Source organism: Barbatula barbatula (assembly GCF_947034865.1).
Source record: "Barbatula barbatula genome assembly, chromosome: 12".
Lineage (NCBI taxonomy): Eukaryota > Metazoa > Chordata > Actinopteri > Cypriniformes > Nemacheilidae > Barbatula > Barbatula barbatula.
Window position 1 is genome coordinate 15,764,439 of NC_136775.1, and position 24,737 is coordinate 15,789,175.

The window sequence follows — 24,737 nt, forward strand, 5'->3', positions numbered from 1 at the left end:
AGATTGCACATGCTCAGAAACAAATGTAAGTTTTCTGCCAAAAGCATAAATGTAAATTATTGTGACAGTTTCTGCTGAGCACAGTACAATCAGTCTTTAATCATTATACTATAAGTATGATTAATGATAGTTATATAATTATATATTATTAATACTCAATAATAGATCGACTATTATATAATAATAAAAACCCTTTCTACACATCAGACTCGTGTTTTGGGTTGGTTGATTTTTGCAATATGAAAAGTTTTTCTATGCACTCAAACAAAATTTATCTTTGGTTTAACATAGACAGTGGTTCCACATTTTTAGTGATGTTTTCTCAACAGGAAATTATCATGTAGAAAATGAGGGTCCAGCAGGATCCAGTGTAGTCATTGTGAAGTTACTGAGGTTTGTGTGATGAGTGTTGAAGTTTAAATGTGTCGATAAACTTTGTTTATTTTGCCCCAGATATTTTGCATTTTTATGACCAGAACATATCAATTAATCATTAACCACAAATCACTTACTATAAAAATAACGCTGCTTCTTTTTTTATATCACACAAAAAAAAGACAAACAGCTATAACCGTCCTGTTGTGACAGTTCACTTTCTTTACATATGCTTTACATATGCTTTCATTAAACACATTCACAAGCATTGAAAGAGAAATGGAGGAGCTGACTTAACAATGTCAAGCATCAAGGTCCCAACTAAAGCAAACACTGATCACAATAACGGTTTGATGAAATCTAATTTTGCTGGTGCAAAGGTTATTTTGATTCAATCCATTTACATTGACGAATTAATAACATTTACATTAATTTAATGGTTGCTTGCTTTCAGGGTATTAGAGTAAAGTATTCTGTTTTGTTGGCATTTTAAAGAGTTTTAGTGACATCTGTTTTAGGAGTTGTGCAGAAGAGAATCTTGGTCGCTATCCAACACACTTTCCCACCATCAGTACTTTATCATCTCCTGTCAAAACTCCTTGTTTTGGCACATTCCTTGCATCTACACAAAAATGAGAAGCAAAATAACAATCTTGGCATTTGTGACAGGTGACATGTCAACAAGCGACAGATGCTGGTTCAACAAGTTATACAATCATCAGTACATCGGCCACAAGTTTGTGAGAAATAGAACCATAATTCCTTTGGGTATAGATCACCTCAGGTTGCTGTAACCTTTACCTGTAAACTGCATCATTTTCCACATGACAAGGGCACTACAAAGCATATGAGAAAACTGTACAAAACAAAAACAGAAATTAGTGGAGAGTGTTAGCAAATATTTTTGTTACACATTAATGTTCTTATTATTCTGTTGTATGTACTTTCTAACTCTAGAGTTCAAAAGGCAATAAACAGATTTGATCTGAACTGTTAGACAGCACTATAATATTTTTCAATCAATATTTCAAATAATACCTAAAAACGTATTGTTACTCAATAATGTGGACCATTTTCCAGGGGAATGAGTACAAAATAACACAGATGAGAAAGGCAAAACTAATCAATTCAAAAGAAATATATCCATATGTTTTTATAAAAAAACACATTGTGGGTTGGGCTGGTTTTCCCCCTTTTATCATTAGTCGATTATTAGCTGAATTTTGAACATTGTACTGCAGATGAGGGTTTAAGAGTATGAACATTATGCTCTGTAACAAACAGAAGCATTAATATTATTGTTATGAACTTATGTTTTTCCCAAGCATTCTCCTTCTGTTTGTGGTCCTGCATCCAAGTGAAGGTTGATTAATACTTTTGCACTTATGTCTCGTGTGCACCTTTCCAAAAAGTCATGTGAAAAGACAATAGCGAATGGAATGACCACTATGAGGAAATATCACTGTATACTCTTTGAGTTTTTTAAAAAGACAATCATTTCTTAACATGCTTTACCTTTACGTGGGCTGTATGGCTTTCGTAATGAAATTTATTTTTACCAAACTTTTGTTCTGAAGATTTAGCTATTCATTATTTGTAGATTTAATGTTTTTAAAACATTTCTAAACAATTTCATGTGGAACATGTCACTCATTAAACGTATACAATTATTTTATTTTCATGCAATACTAAAATATAACAATACATGTTAAAGAGCAGAACTAACACTCCCAAAGCTTTTACACAATCTCATTTTAGTCTTTAGTCTCTTTCAGATAATTATGTTTTCTTTTTCTATTTATTTATTTATTCTTTTGCATTCATCACATGCAAAAATACTAAATGTGGGAAACATTGTGTTCCAATCAACAAACCAGCTAAACGATTTCATCATATATTAAACATGATTCGTCTAAATATTTCAAGTTCAATAGCCATCTGTCTGAGGTGTGTCACAAGAATCCAAACCAGAAGCACTTTAACCAATAGAATACGTTTGTTTAGAAAGTATAAATAGAGGCAGGTTTAGTCAGCAGACAGTCTCCTCCAACCACATTAAGAATAACTGCAGGTAATTATATTTCTAATGCAATTTAAATATGTTTGAATGCACTTTGTATTAAAACACGTAAACTATGTCCTTTACATTCTTAGTGCTGAACAATAACTTCTTCCAAAATGCTGCATGTGATTTTGGTACTCGCTGGACTTTGCACGGTGGGCATGGCTATGCGTAAGTATTCGACTGCTCAACTCTCAACTTTTTACCCAACATGCAAAATCCAATGTTAATGTTATCCAATGTTCAAAGATAAATCAATTTCTCTAAAGAAGCTTTGTGAATGTATATACATATAACTTAAGGATATTATTTATTAATTATTTTTGTAAATGACATTGAAATGAATATTAGAATATTATCGTGCATTTTGTAAAGCATTTTTGAGATCTTCGAAAAGTAAAAGTTATTAATCACATCCTGTCCTGTTTAAGAATTTGAGCCAATGAGAGAGAAGTTCAAGCACAGCCCGGCATTGTGGCATTTTCAAAGCCACTTTTGAAAGATATTTACACACAGACTTACTTTTCTCTTTCAGCTTTACCTGATTTTTACTCATACTCACCTGAAGCCGGTGATGGCAGTGGAGTTATGTATTCCACTGTACACGAGGGCCGCATCACTGGAATCAGAATCTGGGAGTATGCCAGTGCGTACATTGGAGGGTAAGTTAGCCCACAACCCACATGATATGATTTTAAAGATGATACAAGTGCTTTGGTTCGTTTGACAATGTTTCATAAGGTTTGTGATCACTCTGATATATATTGATGATAAACCCTATCTCTCAAGGATCCAACTGAGTTATGATGGCAACTGGACAGACCTGGTTTGTACAAATGCTGGCACTCCAATGGAAATGCAGCTAGTTGAGAATGAAATGATTGTTCAGGTCTCTGGAAAGCATGACTCCGGTTACATCTTTGAGCTAATGTTTGTTACTAATCATGGGAGATCTTTTAAAGTGGGACAGCCTTCAGGCACATCATTTCACCATTTCCCAACACACGACGGAAGTGAACTACGTTTCCTAAGTGGTCGACAAAATGGTTGGGGCCTGACATCCATCGCGGCCCACTGGGCCGTTTACAGCAGTGACAACAGTGTAATGCCTTGAAGCACAGTCAAGAAAGTCAGTTCAGCCGTGCATATGTTGATCCGCCGTATTTTGTGCATTAGTGAGATTCTTTTTCAACATATTTAGCCAATGATTTGTTCATTTTACCCTATGCTATGTATGGTCCTTTGAGATTTGTCTTGTCTGACCATATTTGTCTTTCTTCAACCTTTATAAAAGTCAAATGAATTATGAATTATGTGTCATACATTTATTTGTTTGTATTTAAGTAAGAATACGTGTCAAAAATTTATTTATTTGTATTTAAGTAAGAAATATGTACAGTACATTTTGCTATTGACTTTAAAGTGTCAATCCGTAAGATTGATGTGCAGAGGTATTTTGTTACGCGAGTTGTGATCAGACACTGCTCAACTGTAAGGATGAGTCTGATGTTTTGAGTCGTATTTCACATGTGGCCTGTGACAGTGCACCGGTGAGAATCTTCACTGTACATCAGTAGCGCATAATAAACATAACAGATAACATGGCAGATGATATAACACGAAACAAATAAGAACATAAACAGATCCAAATAGCTCAAATGGAGGCTGTGTTGAAGTGTTTTTATATTATTTTGGTCCTATCGTACTCTCATCAGTTCAAACTTTCTTCGTTTTCTCAACTGATGAATCCCAAGATGTTTGGCGTGTAAAAATAAAAGTACTAAACGGCGGCATATATAATACTAAAAGTTTACAGGACAAACTTTCTGTATACAATCCTACCCAGCAGTTGTGAAGACACGCTACAAACCAGATGTGCACCCGCAGCATCCTCAGGCGGGCTAGCAGCCGGATCCTCTTCGTTCTGTTTACGAATGTGATGAAATGACGCATAGACGAAACACATCAAATAAGGATTTCCGGAGAAAAAATTATGACAAACCATTATTGCAAGCTTTCCGCCGTGAATCCAGCAAGGGGAATGACACATTTTTAAACACTATTCTTTCAAGTACTTGCACAATAATTGGTTTTATTAAATATTTTATATAAAAAAGTACAGATTGACACTTTAAGCCAAGACACAAATTTAAAATGAAATGAGGTCTAAGAAAGTTATGACAGACCAACCGGAATCGAGCATTCCATACAAATATAACAGTGACATAACAATATTTAGCAAATATTTTTTAACCACTGTTCCAACAGTTTTTTAATTTCTATCTAGGATTAGTGATTAGTGATAATTTATAATTTGGGGAAAGTACTTTTTTTTATAAATTGCTTAATAACAAATTATATTTTGTGGTTTTGATACTCTTTAAAAGGACGTGACATGAAATAATGAAGTCATCTGTACCTTGCAATAGCTGAGTGTAATAATTAATAAGCAAGTATGAGGAAGTGTTTTGAAAGAATAAGAGAATCAATTTCAACTCTTCAGAACAGCCTATTGTTATGCACAACAACGTGTAACTTCAAGGATTAAACTACACTTGAAACCTAAAAAATAAAAGTACAAATCAAACAAAAATGATGAATAATTATTTTAAATCAAATTTTAAATATCAATATTTAGTGGACATATAAATATCAATAAACAACTTTCAGTCCCAGCTAAATGTAACCTGTAATATTAAACAATTATAATAATAAACACACATTTGAGTTTTATTTAATAAGCCATACCTTTAATAAAAAATATATATATATATATAAAGATGAGGAACTGCAGAACACAGACTAGACAAATAACAAATATTTGACCAGCAGTTAATTCCCAGAGAACACGTGTACTTAAAAAATACTCTTGCAATTGTATAAATTTGCTCAGATAGCCACTATAGACCTTCAGAAGGAGATGAAAAAGCATTTTCTTTTCATTATAATACATAATATACATTATGATTTCAGTAAATATAGTTTCAATAGATTCTCTCATTGTATTAACATCAGTTTAACATTTGTAATTGTTTGTATGTATAATGACCTTAAACAATATACATAAAAGTGCTAAATCAGTCAATGTCAAATACAGCAGAAACTAGTTTATCTCGTGACGAGAATGTAATGTCTGCTATGAGGAAATATTCAATTCCTGTAATTCACTGGAATTTCTAGATTTTCACAATCCAGAAATTCATGCCCAGTTTGCCTGGAGGTCATCATTATCACTATAAAGCATACTTTGATGTTTGTCATTTTATTTTTTATTATATTATCTCTCCAAAATATTTTCTGTATTGTAGAGCTTGTTATACAATACAATCATTCAAAGTGCACACACGATTTAGTTTTCAGCCTGCTGACATTTTGTCTTAGATATCAGAAATATTACAGGCAGATCATTCAATCACATTAATCAAATAAGTAGCATCAAAAATAGTTGCTAAAATACGGTAAAATACGTTGCTAAAAACGAATTAAGTAACAGTGAACTGTTGTCAGCATTTTTTCTGCACACCTGCCAGATGTTATCATGAATTCCAATACATCCATCTAAGGCATGTACGTCGTGTGAAACACAAAAACATTATCCAACAGAAGAGGTTTGACAAACAGGAGAGCATAAATACACGTAGACCAGCATACAGTCCTGTCAACATCAACCAGGCTCATCTACAGGTACAGATTCAAGTCTCAGTCTTTGTCTATTTTAATGTCTTTGTTTTTGCCCTTTGATTTATGTCATGCTATTATTTGATATTGAGACTATTAAGGCAGTGTTTTTTTCATGGGTGTGTAACAATAACACAGACCACATCTATTTCCACATTCTAATAATGTGTTTTATATAATAGTTAAATAGTAAATAATAGTTTGCTGTTGGATACTTATTGTGTATTTTTGCACATGCCCAATCCAAAGAACTGCAAAGCAATTTGCAATGAAAGAGCATCAGAGCATGTTTAGGGACAGTGGAAATCATTGCTTTAATGATCATATTACGTAGACTGGAATACATTTAAATACAAATATAGTGCTAATAAACGCCATGTTCATTTCGATTCCCTTTAGATTCTAAGAGTGCGTTGGACAGCAATCTTTTTTGAAAATGCTGAATCTTATTCTGGTTCTTGCTGGAGTTTTTTCAGTGGGCATGGCTATGCGTGAGTATAAATCATTATTTTAACAAATATGTTGTAACCATTATATTTCATTTTAAGGGTATTCATAATTAAAAGTCCATAATAACTACATAATAATAAAAAACAGAAGTGTAAACACAAGTAGACCAAGACAAGTCCATTGTCCATTTTGTTGTCAAGATCAAAAAATATAGTGTTACCTGGAAGTTATCGCTTGGTTAGTCCAGTATAGGCAATTCCTATTATAAAAATATGACTCATATTTACTTATGGAGAAATAACCCACTCATATATCAGATTTTTCTGTTTTACTTGCTGCAGATGCACAGTCCCCAAAGCATACTCAGGTCATTAATCCCATACACATATTTATTACATCTAAAAACGATGGTATGAATCATCTTAGACCTATGGGCCATTTTCCAAAAATAGTAGACCTTACATACATGAACATTGCCCTAGATGGAGCAGTGCCCTAAAGGAGATGAGGTCACCTGCACAACCAGCAAATTGCTCCTGCACCTTAGACTTGAACATAGTTTGTACAATGTTTGTTTGTTTAAATTAATGTGAATTAAAAAGAAAAAATTACAATGACTAAATTAAATAAGAATAAATGACTGAACAAATTAAAGTAAGAATGGAGGAGTATATTGAAATGCTTGTTGCTGCTATACATTTCAGAGAGAGTAAAAAAGTTATGCTTCAGATAGATTTTATGAGATGTTATCGGTATTAAATTAAATTAAAAATGTATTTTTATATTGCATCGGCTAACAGTAGAGTTACAAATAATAAAAGCTGCATCAGTAAAAGAATAAATACACTAACATTACCTTTATAAAATACAAGCATAAACAAAAGTTAATATTAGATTGATTAGATGCATAATGCGTGTAACGTTTATGTATATTTCTTTTAAATGTAAAAGTAAAGTTTCAATATTTATTTTAATTATAATCTGCGCAATAACTTGATGGCGTTGCAGGGATGTCCAATTGAGCTTTTTTAAATTTATTTCAATGGATATCCTGTGCTCAGATAGAATAGGCAGCAGTGAACACTGTGAAGGAACCCTCTCAAATGGAAGGCAGCTAATGTGTCACGGACAGTCTTGTCTGCCCCTGTCTGCTTCCCGGTGTTCTCCATTAATTGTGTTTACCCCCTGGACTACATTTCCCATCATGGGATGTCTCCTGTCAGAAATCTCCCTCATCACTCCACTGCTATAAAAACTTAAACTGTTCTAAGCATGGTTGTCTGATCTCATTGTTGTGTGTGTTTTGGAACAATAAATCCCTGTGTTTGAAAGCTAAAGGCACACCTTAAGAAAAAAAAAGCTTTTAACACCTCTAACGTATGATTGCAGAAAATAAGTTTAAACATTGATGGCGCAACAGGTTTTGTGTGAGGGGTAGCCACTAGGAGGCTACAGGAAAATCTTGGGGTGGCACCAAAAACAAACAAAGAATTCAGCGTAATGTGTGTTATACTTGTTTACGTTTGTTTCTGGTTAATGTAACTATATGAATTTAAAGCTGCAGTCCGTAACCTTTTTTGGTAAAACATTTTCCAAAATCAATTTGTCGCGTGTGAAGATGCAGCCGGTGGCAGATCGCTTGTAGCCTCTTCTGACAGCAGCTGGAATGTAATTAATACAGTAGACTACTGTATGGCATACATATCAGTTTACGTTTGTTGCATTTTATTTCACTTCACGAACGATTGTGAATTTACATTATGTATTCAAATTAATAGCACCCACTGCAAAATCACACTGGGGTAGCCACGGGGTGGCCAGAGTTTATACAGTGGTAGCCGTGGCCACCCATGGCCACCCCTTGGGGGCGCCCCTGGCTAAACATACTGGGGTACAAAGCCCACCAGCATTGGGTAAAATACACACAGTATTGATACAAATACTTAAGATACAATGATACAATGGTGCTGATAATGTTTAAGTAAATACTTGCTGAAAACAATCACTTAAGCAAAAGTTTGTACTATTTTATTTCAAAAAATTTAAATATACAGTACTGTAATGAAAATATGTTAATATCACAATATATAAAAAGCAGAAACAAAATTATTTAAAAAAAAGTAAAGGTTGCATTGTATGTCGTAATAATTTATTATAGATTTAGTAACAATAAATTATATTTTATGATATTATATGATTGGCCTATATTGTAAGATCTTAAATATAACGGTTTCATTATATTTAAATATAATGGTTTCCAACCGCGCTCGTCTCATGCTATGATGTCATTATAAGGCTAGAACAGACTACATTTTGTTGCTCTATTATAACATTTATAAACAAACCCTGCTAAAACTGCCTGGAGACAGATGGCGTGACCTCCGTTGCTTTACTCCTATTGGTAGTCCCTCCCGAAAGTCACTTATCCTTTGCACCAAGTTGAGCAACTCTCAACTTTGATGTGTCTCTAGACACGCCCACTTCCTGTCGCCAACAGTCGCCAACGGTCACTGTCGGTTTTGGCTAGAAGGACAGCTACCACCATTTGGCATGCACACTTAAATACCGCATAATTTTTGACATGTGGAAAAGCAGTTAATTACCATTTTGTTATTATCGTAAGGTTTGGTGCAGGGTTGGGGTAGGTGTGGGCGTTAATGTAATTTATTGTAATTTTATGGTGAGATTTTGCATCTCTGAAACTTCAGACAGCTGTTTAGCCTATTATTATTATTAATGGTCTTTAAGGTGGTGCTATTACTGTTTTCTATTAATTATTAAGACTTTAAGAAAACTATTCTTAAATTATTTATTCAAGGTAGATTATTTGTTAAGGTAAGAATAATTGTTTCACTGCTTGAAAATCGCTTTTAAAATACGCAATGGCAATATTAAAGCGGTTTAAAAAATCTCCCCTTAAAACCTTAAAAATTGGTCTCGACTATTTGATGCCCCAGTGAAATAAAAATATGCACTATGCACTTACACAACGATTGCCAACAAAGAAGAAACATATGATCAAGTTTGACTTACCGCATGTGGTTCATGTCGGGCATCTTTTAGCACTGTAACCGCATCATCTATCAGTTTCAAATGATCTCCAAATCCAGCGTTATATCCACCGTTTATATAACATCCATCACTGAAATGCCATGAACTAACAAACACACCTCAAACTTCTCTCCCTATCGCAAAAGTAATGATCTGCAGGCCAACAGCAAAGCCAATCTTGACGCAGCGCAGCTAATCTTGAATGGGCAGGCTATTTTTCCCCCTTGCTCAATAAAAGGAATCAGATCCCTATTAAGAAAAAGTTTCCAAAACAAGTTCTGGGGGAGTGTATAAAGCACAGCAATACTACGTCATACGTCCAACTTGTTTTTTAACAAATTGACCATGTTAAGCATGAGAAGCCAGCAAGTTCAAAAACATAAAGAAGACTGAATTCATGACTTGTCATGTTACCTCCACTTTAAAATGACGCATTTCCTAGTGATATGTAATTTCTAATGAGAAAAATAGGGGGTGTGGCTTCCACCTTTTTGTGCTGATGTATAACATGCTGTTGCATTTTGAAGTGGAACTGGCAGCAGACTGACATGGGGAGGAGTTAATGGATGCTCCACACAAGACGTCTAATTTAAGACGGACAGTCATTACAGGAAGGAATTGCATTTTCAGATTTTAGCTAAAGATTAAAGAGAATGGCCCACATCGATAAACTGTTTACAATAAACGCTTCAATATTTCATGAAAAAAATCTTTTTTATTTCACTGGGACTTTAAATACAATGTCGGAATATAACTTGAAAAATTCAGTCGGAAGAATTATTTTCACTTTAATCCATGTATAAGTGTGGATTATTTTTATTCTGTTCTTCTGCGGCTGTGCTTTTTTTTTAAATTTTTTTATTTAGAACATGTAAATAAAATTACAGAAAAAACAGGCATGAGTAACATAAACTCCAAAAACTATTAAAAAAATAAATAATAATAAAATAAATAAATTCAAATAAAAAGTGACATTTCTGCGACTGTGCTTCAGAGCATCTGTGTCCTCTGTGGTGACGTCACATACAATAAAGCATTCGCCTCAAGAGGGCGCTAATCAGCCTTATATTTGATCAATTAAAGGGCTGCCAGTCAAAAACATCATACAATGCATGTCATCAGGACAGGTTTAAAAATCAAACCATGTAGAATGAATTTCAATCTTTACGTTTTACAGATCAAACTGTAAAATAGTATCAGGTGGACAGTTGCATTACATTATATTGAGACAATTTTTTGCTTTCTAAATATTTTCCCTCTGGAGTAAGCATTAGGTGCCCATGAACGAACCAAGGGTACATCTCAATCAGATCCCTTGTTTAGTCGTCCCTGATCAGGGAATCTATATATCCCTGTAAAGAGAATCTGTTTTAACCTAAACATTGTACAGGCACCTTTTGAACTAGAGATTTTAAATTGAAAATTTAACACTGTGGTGACGTTTTATACTCAAAGAAGTTAACAGTCACTATGTGTAGTCAGCCAGTGTCCTTACCAGTGCTAGAACTCTTTGATGACATTTAGATAGGGAGCTGATTGACACCCCAAAACAATTTAAAGAAAAACATCGGTTAGATTATTAAACCAGATTAAATATATACTGCTAGATAGATTGTTTTTAAAACACATTTGTTGAACATTCCTTCTTTCAGCTTTACCTGATTTTTACTCATACTCACCCGCTGCTGGGGACGGCACTGGAAGTTCGTATTCCACTGCACATGAGGGTCGCATTACAGGTATCCGAGCCTGGGAGTACACTAGTTGGTACATTTCTGGGTAAGCCAATTTATGCATATAGGGTAGAATTATGCTAAATAGGATGATAAATGAGTTATTTTTATTATAAGGAAAGAAATTTGATGATATTATAGAATTGTTTAAAAAACATTTATTGGCAGGTCCATATTTACATTCTGTATTTTAAGCATTTTATTCCTTATGGTTTGGGATCATATGCACATCTCATATGTATATCTGTAAAGGTTGCAGTTGAGATACAACAGTAACTGGACAGAAATGGTGGGAGCAAATACCGGCAATCTAATGGAGATGACGCTGCTCGACAATGAATTCATCGTTCAGGTCTCAGGAAAACACGACTATGGTTACTATGGTTACATCTTTCAGCTCGTTTTTGTCACTAATCACGGGCGCATGTTTAAAGTGGGCCAGCCTTCGGGAACCTCATTTAACTTCTACCCCACCCATGATGGAAGCGAACTACGTTTCCTAAGTGGTCGACAGAATGGACAAGGTATCACCTCCGTTGGAGCTCACTGGGCTGTGTATTACCCCAGTGCAACGGCTGAGGGCGGTACTGGTACAGCTCAGCCTTAAAAATGACTAGTTTGTCTTGTCCAATGCAAAACAGCTACAAACACACTTTGTTTTGTTATTTTAGCGCATTCCAAATGTGTTCTACATAGATAGTTACGGTCTAAATAAACACGTGTGAGCAACACTATTGTCATTCTCTTGTTTTTTTAAGAACTATTTAAGAAAACTGAAACTAAGGTATCTGAGAGGTTAAACGATTGTGGAAAATGGCTTTAATCTTCACTGTTTCACTGGATGAACCGAGAGATCACATGTACATTTGCACCGTGACTCGTTTTGAACGAACTTGTCTGCCAAATGCATAAATGTTAATAAATGGATCGGAAGATGAACTGAGAAGACTTGAACTAGAAGTGAGATTTCAAGCGTAAACATGATGCGGGGATCGAGGGAGTCTATCACTTTGCCTAAATTAGTTCTTAATTTACATGTATTTCAAGTTTCTCTGAATAGATATGCATTTGACTGCCTGCATGACGAACACATTGTTCACTGCTGCTAATAATGCTAATGAACGGTAATGTTGCTTGGTTGCTTTGTTTGTCCCAAATACACAAAAAAGAAAGTAAAACCAGGATGAATATGGCTAATTATAGTAGGCTACCGTGAGAAACAGATGAGTAGACAAAGAGAGAAACAGCTACTTTAAAGTAAAACATTTTTCAGGTGCTTTTATCAAGGGGTTTTATTAGACGATGCAAAGATGGAAACCCGTTTTAACAGTTTGTAACAATTTTGATTTGTAAATATATCTTTGGTTGTAATTTTAATATTCTGCCATATTCCGTTTTTGCAGGTCTGTAGTTTGAAGAAGCCATGTGTGAAAAACTTAGTACATCCCGTAGCTCAATAGCTTTAACCTTTAATCTGAATTACTTGAGGTAAGGGCTTTGTGCATGACTTAATCAGTGTCTCACATCAGTGTGAAGGTATTTAGATTCAATCTTCTTCACAATGTTGATTTTAGTTCATTGAGGTTTTGGGGAATTTGATGAAATGGTTTGTTGATGAGTCCTGACGTCGCATATCATTCTTTTTGAGGTCTGAACTCAGTATGTAGGTCTTAACAAATTAATTCTTTTCTTTTTCAGCCAGTCTGAACCATGACCCAATTTCAGTCAAGCTTAAGATAAAATTTGACTTCAGAATAATTAAATGGTCTTGTGAATGCCGAAACCGAAACCATTACCCCTCAACCATGTGCATGACAGTATTAGGTGTTGGTGCTGTGTTTGGGTTTCACCAAACAGGGTGCTGTGCATTATGGCCAAACATCTCTACTTTGGTCTTGTCCAAAGGATGGTTCGTAAAGATGTAAACATTGTAATTCTAAAATATCTATTCGTGGAAAGATTGGCAACTGTTTTGAATGTATGACGTTGAATGCTTTGCTTAAGGGCGCCCCAGTCATTTTCTTTTGAGGATCATGCCTGCAACCTTCAGGTTCCAACACTGTAAAAAATGATGTGTTGACTTTACATAAAATATATGTGCACCATTATTGCATCATGCTTTTTAAGTAAATTCAACTTAAGGAGATTTTAAGTAATAACACATAAATCTTTATTGCGTTTATACAATAATACACATCTTATATTTCGTTATACATCTCATTAAAATCTATATAAAAGCTTATTATTTAAATAAAGCATGAATAATCCATCTTTTCAGGCGCTAGGGCTCATAGATATTCCTCAAAGCATTTGTACTGAAAATTTTAAGTTTGTTGCACTGTAAAATGCATGGCACAATAACATTGTGAAAACTCTTCAGTAAAGAGGTTGGCAGAGGTGTTAGAGGGAAGCAGATAAGATATGAGTGGGGACAGTCCCCATGAGCATTGTTACATTAAATTTGTGAAAGAAGTGTTAACAGTGCAGCAGTTCTTTCATCAACCAAGGAATAGTCAATGAGAGTCAACCTCAGCAACAAGCTCCAGCTTCCCAGAGAGACAAACAACAGCTGATCTACTAAACATGCGATGAGGAGGTGATGGGGAAGTATGTCTTACATCGGCCTGTGAAATAATATGAAAATTGGACATAAAATAAAATTCAAATACAGTTTATCAAGAAAGATGATGTTGCTGTTGTAAATGTACAAAACATGATACACCTGTTCATTTGAATACACGTTGAGTTAAAATGGGGTGAGAAATTATTCAGATATACTTTAATGTTTTATCAGTTTGATATCTCAAGCAGTGTGCGATGACTGCATTAAAAAAACGCTATGAGTTGAGTAGTTTTCATTTAATTGAATACAATATTTGTACAACAAAATAAATCGAAATTAATTTGAATATAAATTCAATATTAACAAATATTATATTATAACCAAACACAGACTGAAACTTCAGACGAGGTGCGCATAGAAGTGAAACCGTTTATGATGTTTGTCTTGGTTCATGTTCTTGGGAATCACAACCTGGCAATCTGTTGTAAATATACCTTTAGTGTTTCAATGCAGCCTACCTTAGATTTACAATCCTTGTAAGTATTGAATTCCATCAGGTTTCCATCAACAAATGAAACTATGTGTATGATGCTGCAATGTGATAATGTTTTGTTTGGATTGGTGTGAGTTTGTTCAAAACTAAACCATATTCATATTTTAATTAGTTAAATTGTCTTAAAAATAACCCTGAAGGATGCTCCACACAAAAGTGAGAGTCAAACTATTTTATATGTATCCCAGTCTGCCTCCAAGTAAAAACGATGGCCGTGTTTAGACTTGACTTTTTTAGTAAAATAAATGCTGGCAGCATTTGGTTACAAATAGCAGCCGAACGCCACGACTTCGGAGGCAGCGTCAGCCCAGAGAAACAGAAGTCTATTCGAATTATAAACAATTGGTGGCAAAAACCAAATAACCAATCACATGTTTAAAAACTACAATAGTAATTTCTCACTAGAAATGTAATCAGAAGTCGTTGAAAGTTAAAATTAAACGTACATTTATACAAAACTTTGCTGCAACTGGCATTTCGGCCACCATTTAATTTTTTGAGCTTGAGCCTTCTCGACCTATCACATTCCTCGCATGTTGTTATGGAACCAGATTAGAAAATCAGGAAACACTGCAGAAAGTGATCGCGGCGCTTTTGCGTCTGTTCCCCATCGATCGTTTCACCTTGGTACACTTGGAATATTTGTACTTTTAAACATTTTAACTATTAATCATGTGTTTTTGTTATTTAATGAATAAATGTGTTGCGTTTCTTACTCAAAGTGCCTGTACTGTATGTGTAATGTAAATACATTTATCAAGACATTTAGAAATGAAAATTAAACCACAACACACGCTATTATTGAAAAAAATACCCCAAAATGTACAGTTTATAATCACGGTAGGTGATGGTTGTGTGTTCAGGGAGAGGCGTTAATGCTCCTGTTGTCATATTTGAGGAAGGGACAAACGACATACGCATGTCATGTGGTTCAGAGGATATGTGGCAGCATCCACTATATATCCACATCTTACTATACACATACTGTTGGTTATATACAAATCTGTACTGTGAGATTTCATGATATTATATTTGATAACACAGTTACATTCTTAACCCTGCCTTAATATTCTGTACATTATTGACAAACAAACAGATTGAAAATGTAAGCTTCAGCGCAAGTTCAGCTCAATCTTACATCACTTAACCAATCACCACCTAACCAATCACCATCTAACACTTGGAGTTTAAGATCACCACTTACCCTCTGTTTGCATTCACAGTTGAAGCAGCAGACATCCAGGTGAATATACATAGAAATACATAAGTGAAGCATTCATTATTTTGAATTATAGATTCAGTGTGACATCACTAAATTCTTCCCTGGTTGTGGGTAGACTTTAGTTCAGAAATACAACTATGCGGGTACTTTAGGGATACAAATTTATTAGGGTTGGAACCATGGGCGTAGCTAACCCCTTTTTAGGGGTGCTTCAGCACCCCTAAAAAAAAGCTCAGCAACCCTAAAACTTGGAGTAAGAAATGTTGTTATTCTAAAAAAATGTGTCTTTTACAAGAATCTGGATTTTGGAGTTAGTTGAATCAAGGTTAAAATGATTATGTTATTTTTCAACAGACTCATTTTTTGTTTTTGTGTGAAAAGAGGGTGGGTGGTGGCAGTGGGGCTCATTGGGTGCTCAGCACCCCTAAAGCTCTGACCCTAAAATCGCCCCTGGTTGGAACTAAGCAAACTTTACAGGACATTGACAAATTCATATTATAAGTTTAATGATTGTCTCAATTTTGTTGTTCTGAAGGCTGGTGGTTTGATGCCTGTGGCCCATCAAATCTTGGTGGTGTGGCAACATTTTGGGAGACTTGATGGCATTAAGTGGCATTCCAGCTATTCTTTACGTGCCACCACCATGATGATCTGTCCATTAGACTTTTGAGAAACTGCCGGTCTTCATTAATCTCAAAATTCCCCAGGTTACTGTTACCTCCTTGCTAGTTTAGGCAGTGTAACCAGTTTATATCTTGTAATCTTACCTTTGTGAGAAAGGTAATTTACTGTTTTACCTTACTTATTACTTTCATTATCATTTCTTTTCATTATTTGTAACCTATTTTCCTATGTATTGCTTCCTTAACAACTGATTTTATCATAATCTGGACATGATGGGATGTATCCATCAAAGTAATTTATACAAGGAAAATGGCAAACCAGTTTGTTATAACATATATGTAATATGTATGAGTTTTGCCGGAATACGTTGTTGGCAAACCAGATAAACTTTTTCCATACTCTGTTCTGGCTCTTTGTTTGTGGAAACTTTGTCTCATCATTTCAGAGGGTAACGAAAGCATGAAAGATCATGCTGATCTGAAATAATGACTGCAGATATGTTTCAAAAGGTTCTTTTTTTATATATATATATTTTTCTAATAATCAACAATACAAAGAATCACTCAAGTTCTTATATTTACATCAACAATATTAACAGTTGAACCATACAAAGCATACATTTTAGCTGTAAAGTTCTACTATTGTAAAATATGTGAGCGGGTAAAGGCTAATAATTTAATTTCAAGCATTAATTTAACTATTAATTGAATCTTTTACACTCAGTCAATATATCAAGATTATATTTCCACAGACTGTTCTTTACATTATGTTGGATGATTTTATGTAGGAAACAGAAAATCACAAAAAAAGATGTCGCACATGTTTTAACACCCAAAATAAAAAGTGGTATTGGTGGTTAGGACAATGCGAGCGTCAAACACGCCATTGGTTGTGAGATCTGAAACATTCCTGCATGAACAAGAAGAGGTGTGACGAGTGTTAATGCAGAACAACACACCAGACATCTTAACTATCAACCACAACAGGCTGCACTACAGGTATTGACATCAAATCATTTTATTTAAACACATTAGTATTTAAAACTACTAATAAAACTAAGTTTTTAACTCATGTATTTCCTTTATTTTATTTTATTGTGAATCTGCAGTTTGGGGTGAACATCATGCTCTCTCTGTGTTTGATTCTCTCTGCTGTTTGTGCTATAGGCACAACAGCACGTAAGTATCAGATCGATATATAAATATATAAACAGTATTATATTCACCATTCTCTACTGTCTGCTTGAAATTGTTTTCAAATTGTAATTTAAAGTAACACATTTTTTTATAAAGTGAATTAAATGTAACGTCGTTTTACTAACCCTTTTGTAAAGGTTTGACAGATTCTCTCATTTATCCTTTGTTTTTTGTTTGGATGTTCATGGATTAACTCTTTGTTATAGCTGTGCCGGATGTTTACCAGTACTCTCTAAGTGTCGGAGATGGCAGCGGCAGTGAATTCTCCACGGCAACTGATGGTCGAATCACAGCAATCAGACTATGGGAATATCCAGGCAACTATATTACCGGGTATGTTAGCTCAAACAGCCATATAGACCAACATTCTAAGAAAACATGTCTTTATTAATGTCTATTAAATATAATAAAGAAGTACTATTATAACATTCTGTTCAATTCGTCATGAAATGTGTTATGGATCGTATGATCTGTTTCAGCATTCAGCTGAGATATGAGAGTAACTGGACGGCAGTGTTTGGTTCACAATATGGAAACCAGCAAGAGATGCAACTCTACGACAAAGAAATCATCATCCAAGTTTCTGGGAAGCACTCAGGCTACATCTATGAGATTATGTTTGTCACAAATCTAGGGAGATCTTTCAAAGTGGGAACGTCTGTTGGATCCTCATTCAACTTCTTCCCCACCACGAAGGGAAGTCAACTGCGCTTTCTCAGTGGTCGACAGGATGGATGGGCCTTAAGATCTATAGGGGCTCATTGGGCCCTGGTTAGATAAAGAGCTAATCATTGTTTTTGTTAAGCATGATTACTTAATTAAATGCAATTATTTGTTCTTACCTGTTTGTGTCCTGACAAAATGAAATTTTTCATTATTATTTTCATTAGTGTTTCAGCACTGATATAGTTCACTTTCTATGTATATTTAGGTGGTTCCTCTTATTTTCATCAGGCAATTTCTATTTCAACATGTTAGGACAACATCATTATAATGTCTTTTTACCCACTATTCACACTCATTCATGCAGCCTTTCTAATTTAAAAATGTATCACAAATGTTTTATTCAGTAAATTGTTTTATGTAATGAGTGGCGGGATGGTTTTAATTTTGTGTTTACAATAGTAAAAAAAAAAAAAAAAAAAAATGTTTAGTATGAGTTTCATTTCAACATAATCATGATTTCCTCTAAAATGTCAACTATATATTCCTTACAATTCATTATGGCTTTAGCTGTAGATCAGTGGTTAGAGCATGGTGATTGCAACGCCAATATCATGGCTTTGATCCCAGGGATTGCACATAATCAGAAACAAATGTATAATGCAATGTAAGTCGCTATGGAATAAAATGCATAAATGTAAATTATTGTGACAGTTTCTGCTTAACACAGTATAATCACTGTAAGTATGATTATTAATACTTATATAATAATATATTATTATTCCTCAATAATAGAATGATAGCTGAAATAAACACAAATGTCAGATGTGTTAAATAAAATTCTACACTTTCTACACTTCGCGTTTTTGGTTTGGTTGATATGCAATATGAAAGTGTTTTCACGGTTGGCTGTTTTAAATGACATTGATGCAGTGAATTGTACAATACAAATATACATTAATAATACAGACATAAATAATCAAGTACGCAAAATTACCTACTGTTTAATGGACAAACTTATGTACATTTTAATTTAGTAATGATTGATGTTTGCTGGATTCTGTTCAATTTGATCAATCTTCGTTGCTATCCAACACGCTTTCCTGTCATCTAACACAATCATCAGTACTTTATTCATCTAACACAATCATCAGTACTTTATAATCTCCTGTCAAATCTCCCTGTTGTGGCACATTCCCGGCATTTATCAAAATCACAATCTCCACGTTTGTGACAGGTAACATGTCAACAAGATACTGGTTCATCAAGTTATATAATCATCAGTACATCGGCCACAAGTTTGTGAGAGATAACATCATAATTCCTTTGGGCATAGATCACCTCAGATTGCATTGTAAACATGCTCAGTGGTAAGAGCATTACGTTAACAACGCGAGGTTATGGGTTCGATCCCAGATACATATGCAAAATGTATAGGATTATGCAATGTACACTCACCTAAAGGATTATTAGGAACATCTGTTCAATTTCTCATTAATGCAGTTATCTAATCAACCAATCACATGGCAGTTGCTTCAATGCATTTAGGGGTGTGGTCCGGGGTCAAGACAATCTCCTGAACTCCAATCTGAATGTCAGAATGAGAAAGAAAGGGGATTTAAGCAATTTTGAGCGTGGCATGGTTGTTGGTGCCAGACGGGCCGGTCTGAGTATTTCACAATCTGCTCAGTACCTGGTATATTCACGCACACTATGGGGCAGTCCTGTGGGCGAAAATGCCTTGTTGATGCTAGAGGTCAGAGGAGAATGGGCCGACTGATTCAAGCTGATAGAAGAGCAACTTTGACTGAAATATCCACTCGTTACAACCGAGGTATACAGCAAAGCACTTGTGAAGCCACAACACTCACAACCTTGAGACGGATGGGCTACAACTACAAGCAGAAGACCCCACCGGGTACCACTCATTTCCACTACAAATAGGAAAAAGAGGCTACAATTTGCACAAGCTCACCAAAATTGGACAGTTGAAGATTGGAAAAATGTCGCCTGGTCTGATGAGTCTCGATTTCTGTTGAGACATTCAGATGGTAAAGTCAGAATTTGGCGTAAACAGAATGAGAACATGGATCCATCATGCCTTGTTACCACTGTGCAGGCTGGTGGTGTAATGGTGTGGGGGATGTTTTCTTGGTACACTTTAGGTGCCAAGTGGGCATGGTTTAAATGCCACGGCCTACCTGAGCTGTACCCTTCCTCTGACGGCTACTTCCGGCAGGATAATGCACCATGTCACAAAGCTCGAATCATTTCAAATTGGTTCCTTGAACATGACAATGAGTTCATTGTACTAAAATGGCCCCCACAGTCACCAGATCTCAACCCAATAGAGCATCTTTGGAATGTGGTGGAACAGGAGCTTCGTGCCCTGGATGTGCATCCCACAAATCTCCATCAACTGCAAGATGCTATCCTATCAATATGGGCCAACATTTCTAAAGAATACTTTCAGCACCTTGTTGAATCAATGCCACTTAGAATTAAGGCAAACACAGTATTAGTGTGGTGTTCCTAATAATAATTTGGATAAAAGCGTCTACCAAATGCCTAAATGCAAATGTGAATGATGGAGGGAACCGAGACGTTTTGTCGAGACTGACAGAATGGGGTTTGACTTGAGAACCTATCATCTCAGATTATATGTTGAAAAGGCCAATGAACTTGCCGAATGCGACAAGACACCACACTTCGCCCCATGCCCATTAATTCACCTTTTTGGGCTGAGGAACTTGAGAGGCACCCTCGTTCACTTCAGCGGGCCGGCGTCTCGTTCACAACGTCTCGTTCCCTACATCAGGGAGCCGAGGTTACAAATGCAACCTGCAGGTTCCCCACCAACTTGTCTGCGGCGGGTGTGGTGGGCACTCTGGGCACGTGGGCAGGATATGTACTCCCGCGTGTCCCGCCGTCAGCTGTGCTCAAAGGCATCCGTACTGAGGAGGTCTCGGTCAGGGAGTACCCAATGGGGCAATGGGAGGTATTCAGGTATGCATCTGCTCTAACGGGATTTCAGCCCGGAGTGGGACATGTCTGTCCGAGGGGCTAGGGTGCATGTGATGGGAACACGCCTTGTGCCACTCTCTCCAGGGAACCCGACTCTGAAGCCATTGCTGAAGCGGTCTCTTATGCATTAACCCAAGCGGTATGGCTGCCGACAAGGACACTTTGTGCCCCAGGAGCCTCTGAGTGTTCCAGGGCGACAGCTGACTGCTGCCTGACAAGGGGAAGCAGATGCCGTCCGGGACCTCAACGCCCTGGTGGAGGCCGGGTCGTGTCAGAGAGGCTGATGGCCTCCGTCTGCTACTTTGTCGAAAGACTCGAAAGTCTTCAGTGGTGTCACCAAGCAGCCCACGCTGTGCGATGGGTGCATCAAGAAAGCGGATACTCGAACCCTCCCATCTGCGCAGAATTGAGCCAAAGATGTCTCTCTCGGACCAGAATCGTGGACATCGTCAGACCCAGTGTGTGCGCCGTCACTTCGGTCGCCCGGAGAGTGAGGTGTGTGATGGTGCGCAGACCCTGCACAACCACTGGGTCCCGCTTTCCCTCGTCTTACCACTCCAACACCTTAGCCTGGTGGATCTGCAGGATGGCCATGGTGTGAATGGCGGTGGCAGCTGACCCGCCGCAGTGTAAGGCCTTGACATCAGTGATTGCGAGGACTAACACAAGAGCCACAAGAGCATTCTCTATCTAGGGTTCTGACATAGCCCTTAGCTGCTCCAGAGTCGAGGGAATTCACGGCGACCGAGCCTGTTTTCGTGAGCTTGTCATGCATTGCTGGGAAACTGGCAATGGGGCGGAACGCGGTCCCCCCTGTCTTCCGTGTGCCAGGAAGGCAATGCATTGATGCTGACATCTCTACGTCGGACTCGTCCTGGGCTCGACCGGCCGTAGCCAGGACCTGCAGGGAGTCCTCAGCGTCTAATGTCAGGAAATTGCCACCCGAGGTTGCAACTGAAATCTCATCCTCTGCACGCTGTGGCGTGGATCCGCTATTCGACTGTCTGGTGACACCCATAGAAGACTAATTCTAGAGTTTAAAAGACAATAAAAAGTTTTGTTAAACAGCACTATAATATTTTTCAATCAATTATATTATCCACACTATAAATTTTATTTATTACTGAAAATAATACCAACTAAATTTTATGTTACAGAATAATGTGGGCCATTTTCCAGGCAAATGATTACAAAAGAACACAGCTGAGAAAGTAATCAATCCAAAAGAAATATATCCATATGTTTTTATTAAAAAACACATTGTGGGTTGGGCTGGTTTTCCCGTTTAACATTAGTCAATTATTACCTGAATTTTTAACATTGTACTGCAGATGAGGGTTTAAAAGTATGAACATAATGCTTATGAACGTTTGTAACAAACAAAATAATTAATATTGCTGTCATGAATTTATGTTTTTCTCAAGCATTCTCCTTTTGCTTTTATTGCATGCCTACTTTTTGTGGTCCTGCATCCAAGTAAAGGTTGATTAATACTTTTGCACGTATGTCTCGTGTGCACCTTTCCAAAAAGTCATGTGCAAGACAATAGAGAATGGAATGACCACTATGAGGAAATATCACTGTATGCTCTTTCAATGGTTTTGTTGACCTTTACATGGGCCGTATGGCTTTACGCAATGACATTTATTTTTACCAAACTTTTGTTCTGAAGATTTAGTTATTCATTTTTGTTTATTTTATGTTTTTAAAACCATTTCTAAACAATTTCATGTGAAACATGTCACTCATTAAATGAATACAATTATTTATAATTGTACAATACCACAAAAAGCAATAGATGGACACAGCAAAACTAACATTCCCAAAGCTTTTACACAATCTCATTTTGCGCTTTGACTGTATATGCACAATAATTTTATACACAGAATCAATTGTTCACTGCTGCTAAGATTATGTTGCTTTGTTGTTGCTTTGTGTGTGTGTCAAAGCAATTTTCTCATATCTTTACTGTGAAGTAAAGGCCCAAATACACACAAAAAAAGAAAGCAAAACCAGGATGAATATGGTTAAGAGGAATAGTAACTTTAAATAAAAACATTTTCAGGTGCTATTAACAGGGGTTTTATTAGAATTATGCAAAGATGACAACCAGTTTTAACAATTAATCTTTGGTTGTAACTTTAATATTCTGTCATATTCCATTTTTTGTAGCCCTGTAGTTTGTAGAAGCCATGTGTGAAAATCTTAGTACACCCCGTAACTCAATAGCTTGTAGAACAAAGTACATTAACTAGAAAAAGTCACTATTTATAAAGTTTCTCGAGTAAAAGTAAAAACGTATGCAATGAAAAAACTACTCAAGTAGCTAGTTACTCAGTTACTTTGTATCTGATTATACAGTATAGGCATGCTATTCATAAAATTAATATTAACGGCAATATTTTAATGTGATATTCAATCCGTATTTTTAATTATTATTATCATAAGTAGATATCTTTGCAATATACACACAGAGACTAAAGAGTAGACAACCTCAGAAGAGACAAGCATTTCTGTAAATTCAATCTTCTTAATCAATGTAACCTGAACAACTACTTATTTAGAATAATAGACCATGTCAAACTAAAGGGAACCTGCAGAGTTTTGCATTTACAATGCATTTAACTAAACTCAGAGCATTTGCTAAGAAGATCTAAAACATCTGCAGTAGGCCTACTCTCTATATGAAATACAAACTGATATGTTTTCACATGTTGTGTCACATGTGTGTGTTTTGAAAAGCTCATACTTGTGAACATACAGTAAACCATGTACCACACGCCCATCAACAAGTTTTCTTCCTTCTGTTCTTAAAATGTTTTTTCCACCTTAGAAATGTTGCCAAGTTACGAAATATTCTATGTGTTGCTGACGCAGAGAAGCTTATTATGACCTCAAGACTTGACTACTGCAATGCACTTAGTGGTTGTCATCAATAAACAAACTACAGTTAGTTCAGAATGCAGCTGGCAGAGTTCTGACCAGGTCCAGGAAATACCATCACATAACCCCAAAGTTATCAACCCTTCACTGGCTTCACATTAAGTATCGTATTGACTTTAAAGTTCTTTTAATCACTTATAAAGCCTTAAACGGTTTAGCCCCTACCTACCTAACAGAGCTTCTATCACACTACAACCCATCACGCTCTCTAAGATCTCAAAACTCAGGACTTTTGATAACACCTAGAATAACTAAATCCACCAAAGGGTTCAGACACACTCGCCCAATTTAAATCTAGATTTAAAGACGCATCTTTTCAGCCAAGCATTCACTTAATGCAACATATGCTAAATAAACCACCAGGAGATGCTGACATTAGATATTATTTAATAGAATAATAGAATTTATTATATAAAACACCATGTAGCGTGTTTTGCCCTTTTTTGGGTTTTTTTATTTTTTCCCCTGTAAAGCTGCTTTGGAACAATGCAAATTGTGAAAAGCGCTATATATATAAAGTTGAATTGAATTGAATGTTTATTTGTACAAGCCCACGTCTCTGTGTCTAACAGATCGCACGCATGTTGCTGTGTCTGACGA

The 24,737-nt window shown here is 36.0% G+C and overlaps 2 protein-coding genes across 2 annotated transcripts; both read left to right on the forward strand.

Annotated features, from left to right (window-relative positions):
• Positions 1-2,598: 2,598 nt before the first annotated feature.
• Positions 2,599-11,956, forward strand: LOC306901345 (zymogen granule membrane protein 16-like; the record flags this gene model as incomplete). Its single annotated transcript, XM_079469026.1, has 5 exons — positions 2,599-2,608; positions 2,973-3,099; positions 3,227-3,348; positions 11,269-11,395; positions 11,602-11,956. The coding sequence occupies 5 exons, from the start codon at positions 2,599-2,601 to the stop codon at positions 11,954-11,956; spliced, it is 741 nt and encodes a 246-aa protein (XP_079325152.1).
• A 5,221-nt stretch (positions 11,957-17,177) lies between these two features.
• On the forward strand, positions 17,178-19,025 carry LOC306902044 (zymogen granule membrane protein 16-like). Its single transcript, XM_079470326.1, has 4 exons — positions 17,178-17,309; positions 17,420-17,489; positions 17,714-17,840; positions 17,987-19,025. Exons 2-4 carry the CDS (start codon positions 17,435-17,437, stop codon positions 18,285-18,287), a joined length of 483 nt encoding a protein of 160 aa, XP_079326452.1. The 5' UTR covers positions 17,178-17,309; positions 17,420-17,434; the 3' UTR covers positions 18,288-19,025.
• The last annotated feature ends 5,712 nt before the right edge of the window (positions 19,026-24,737 follow it).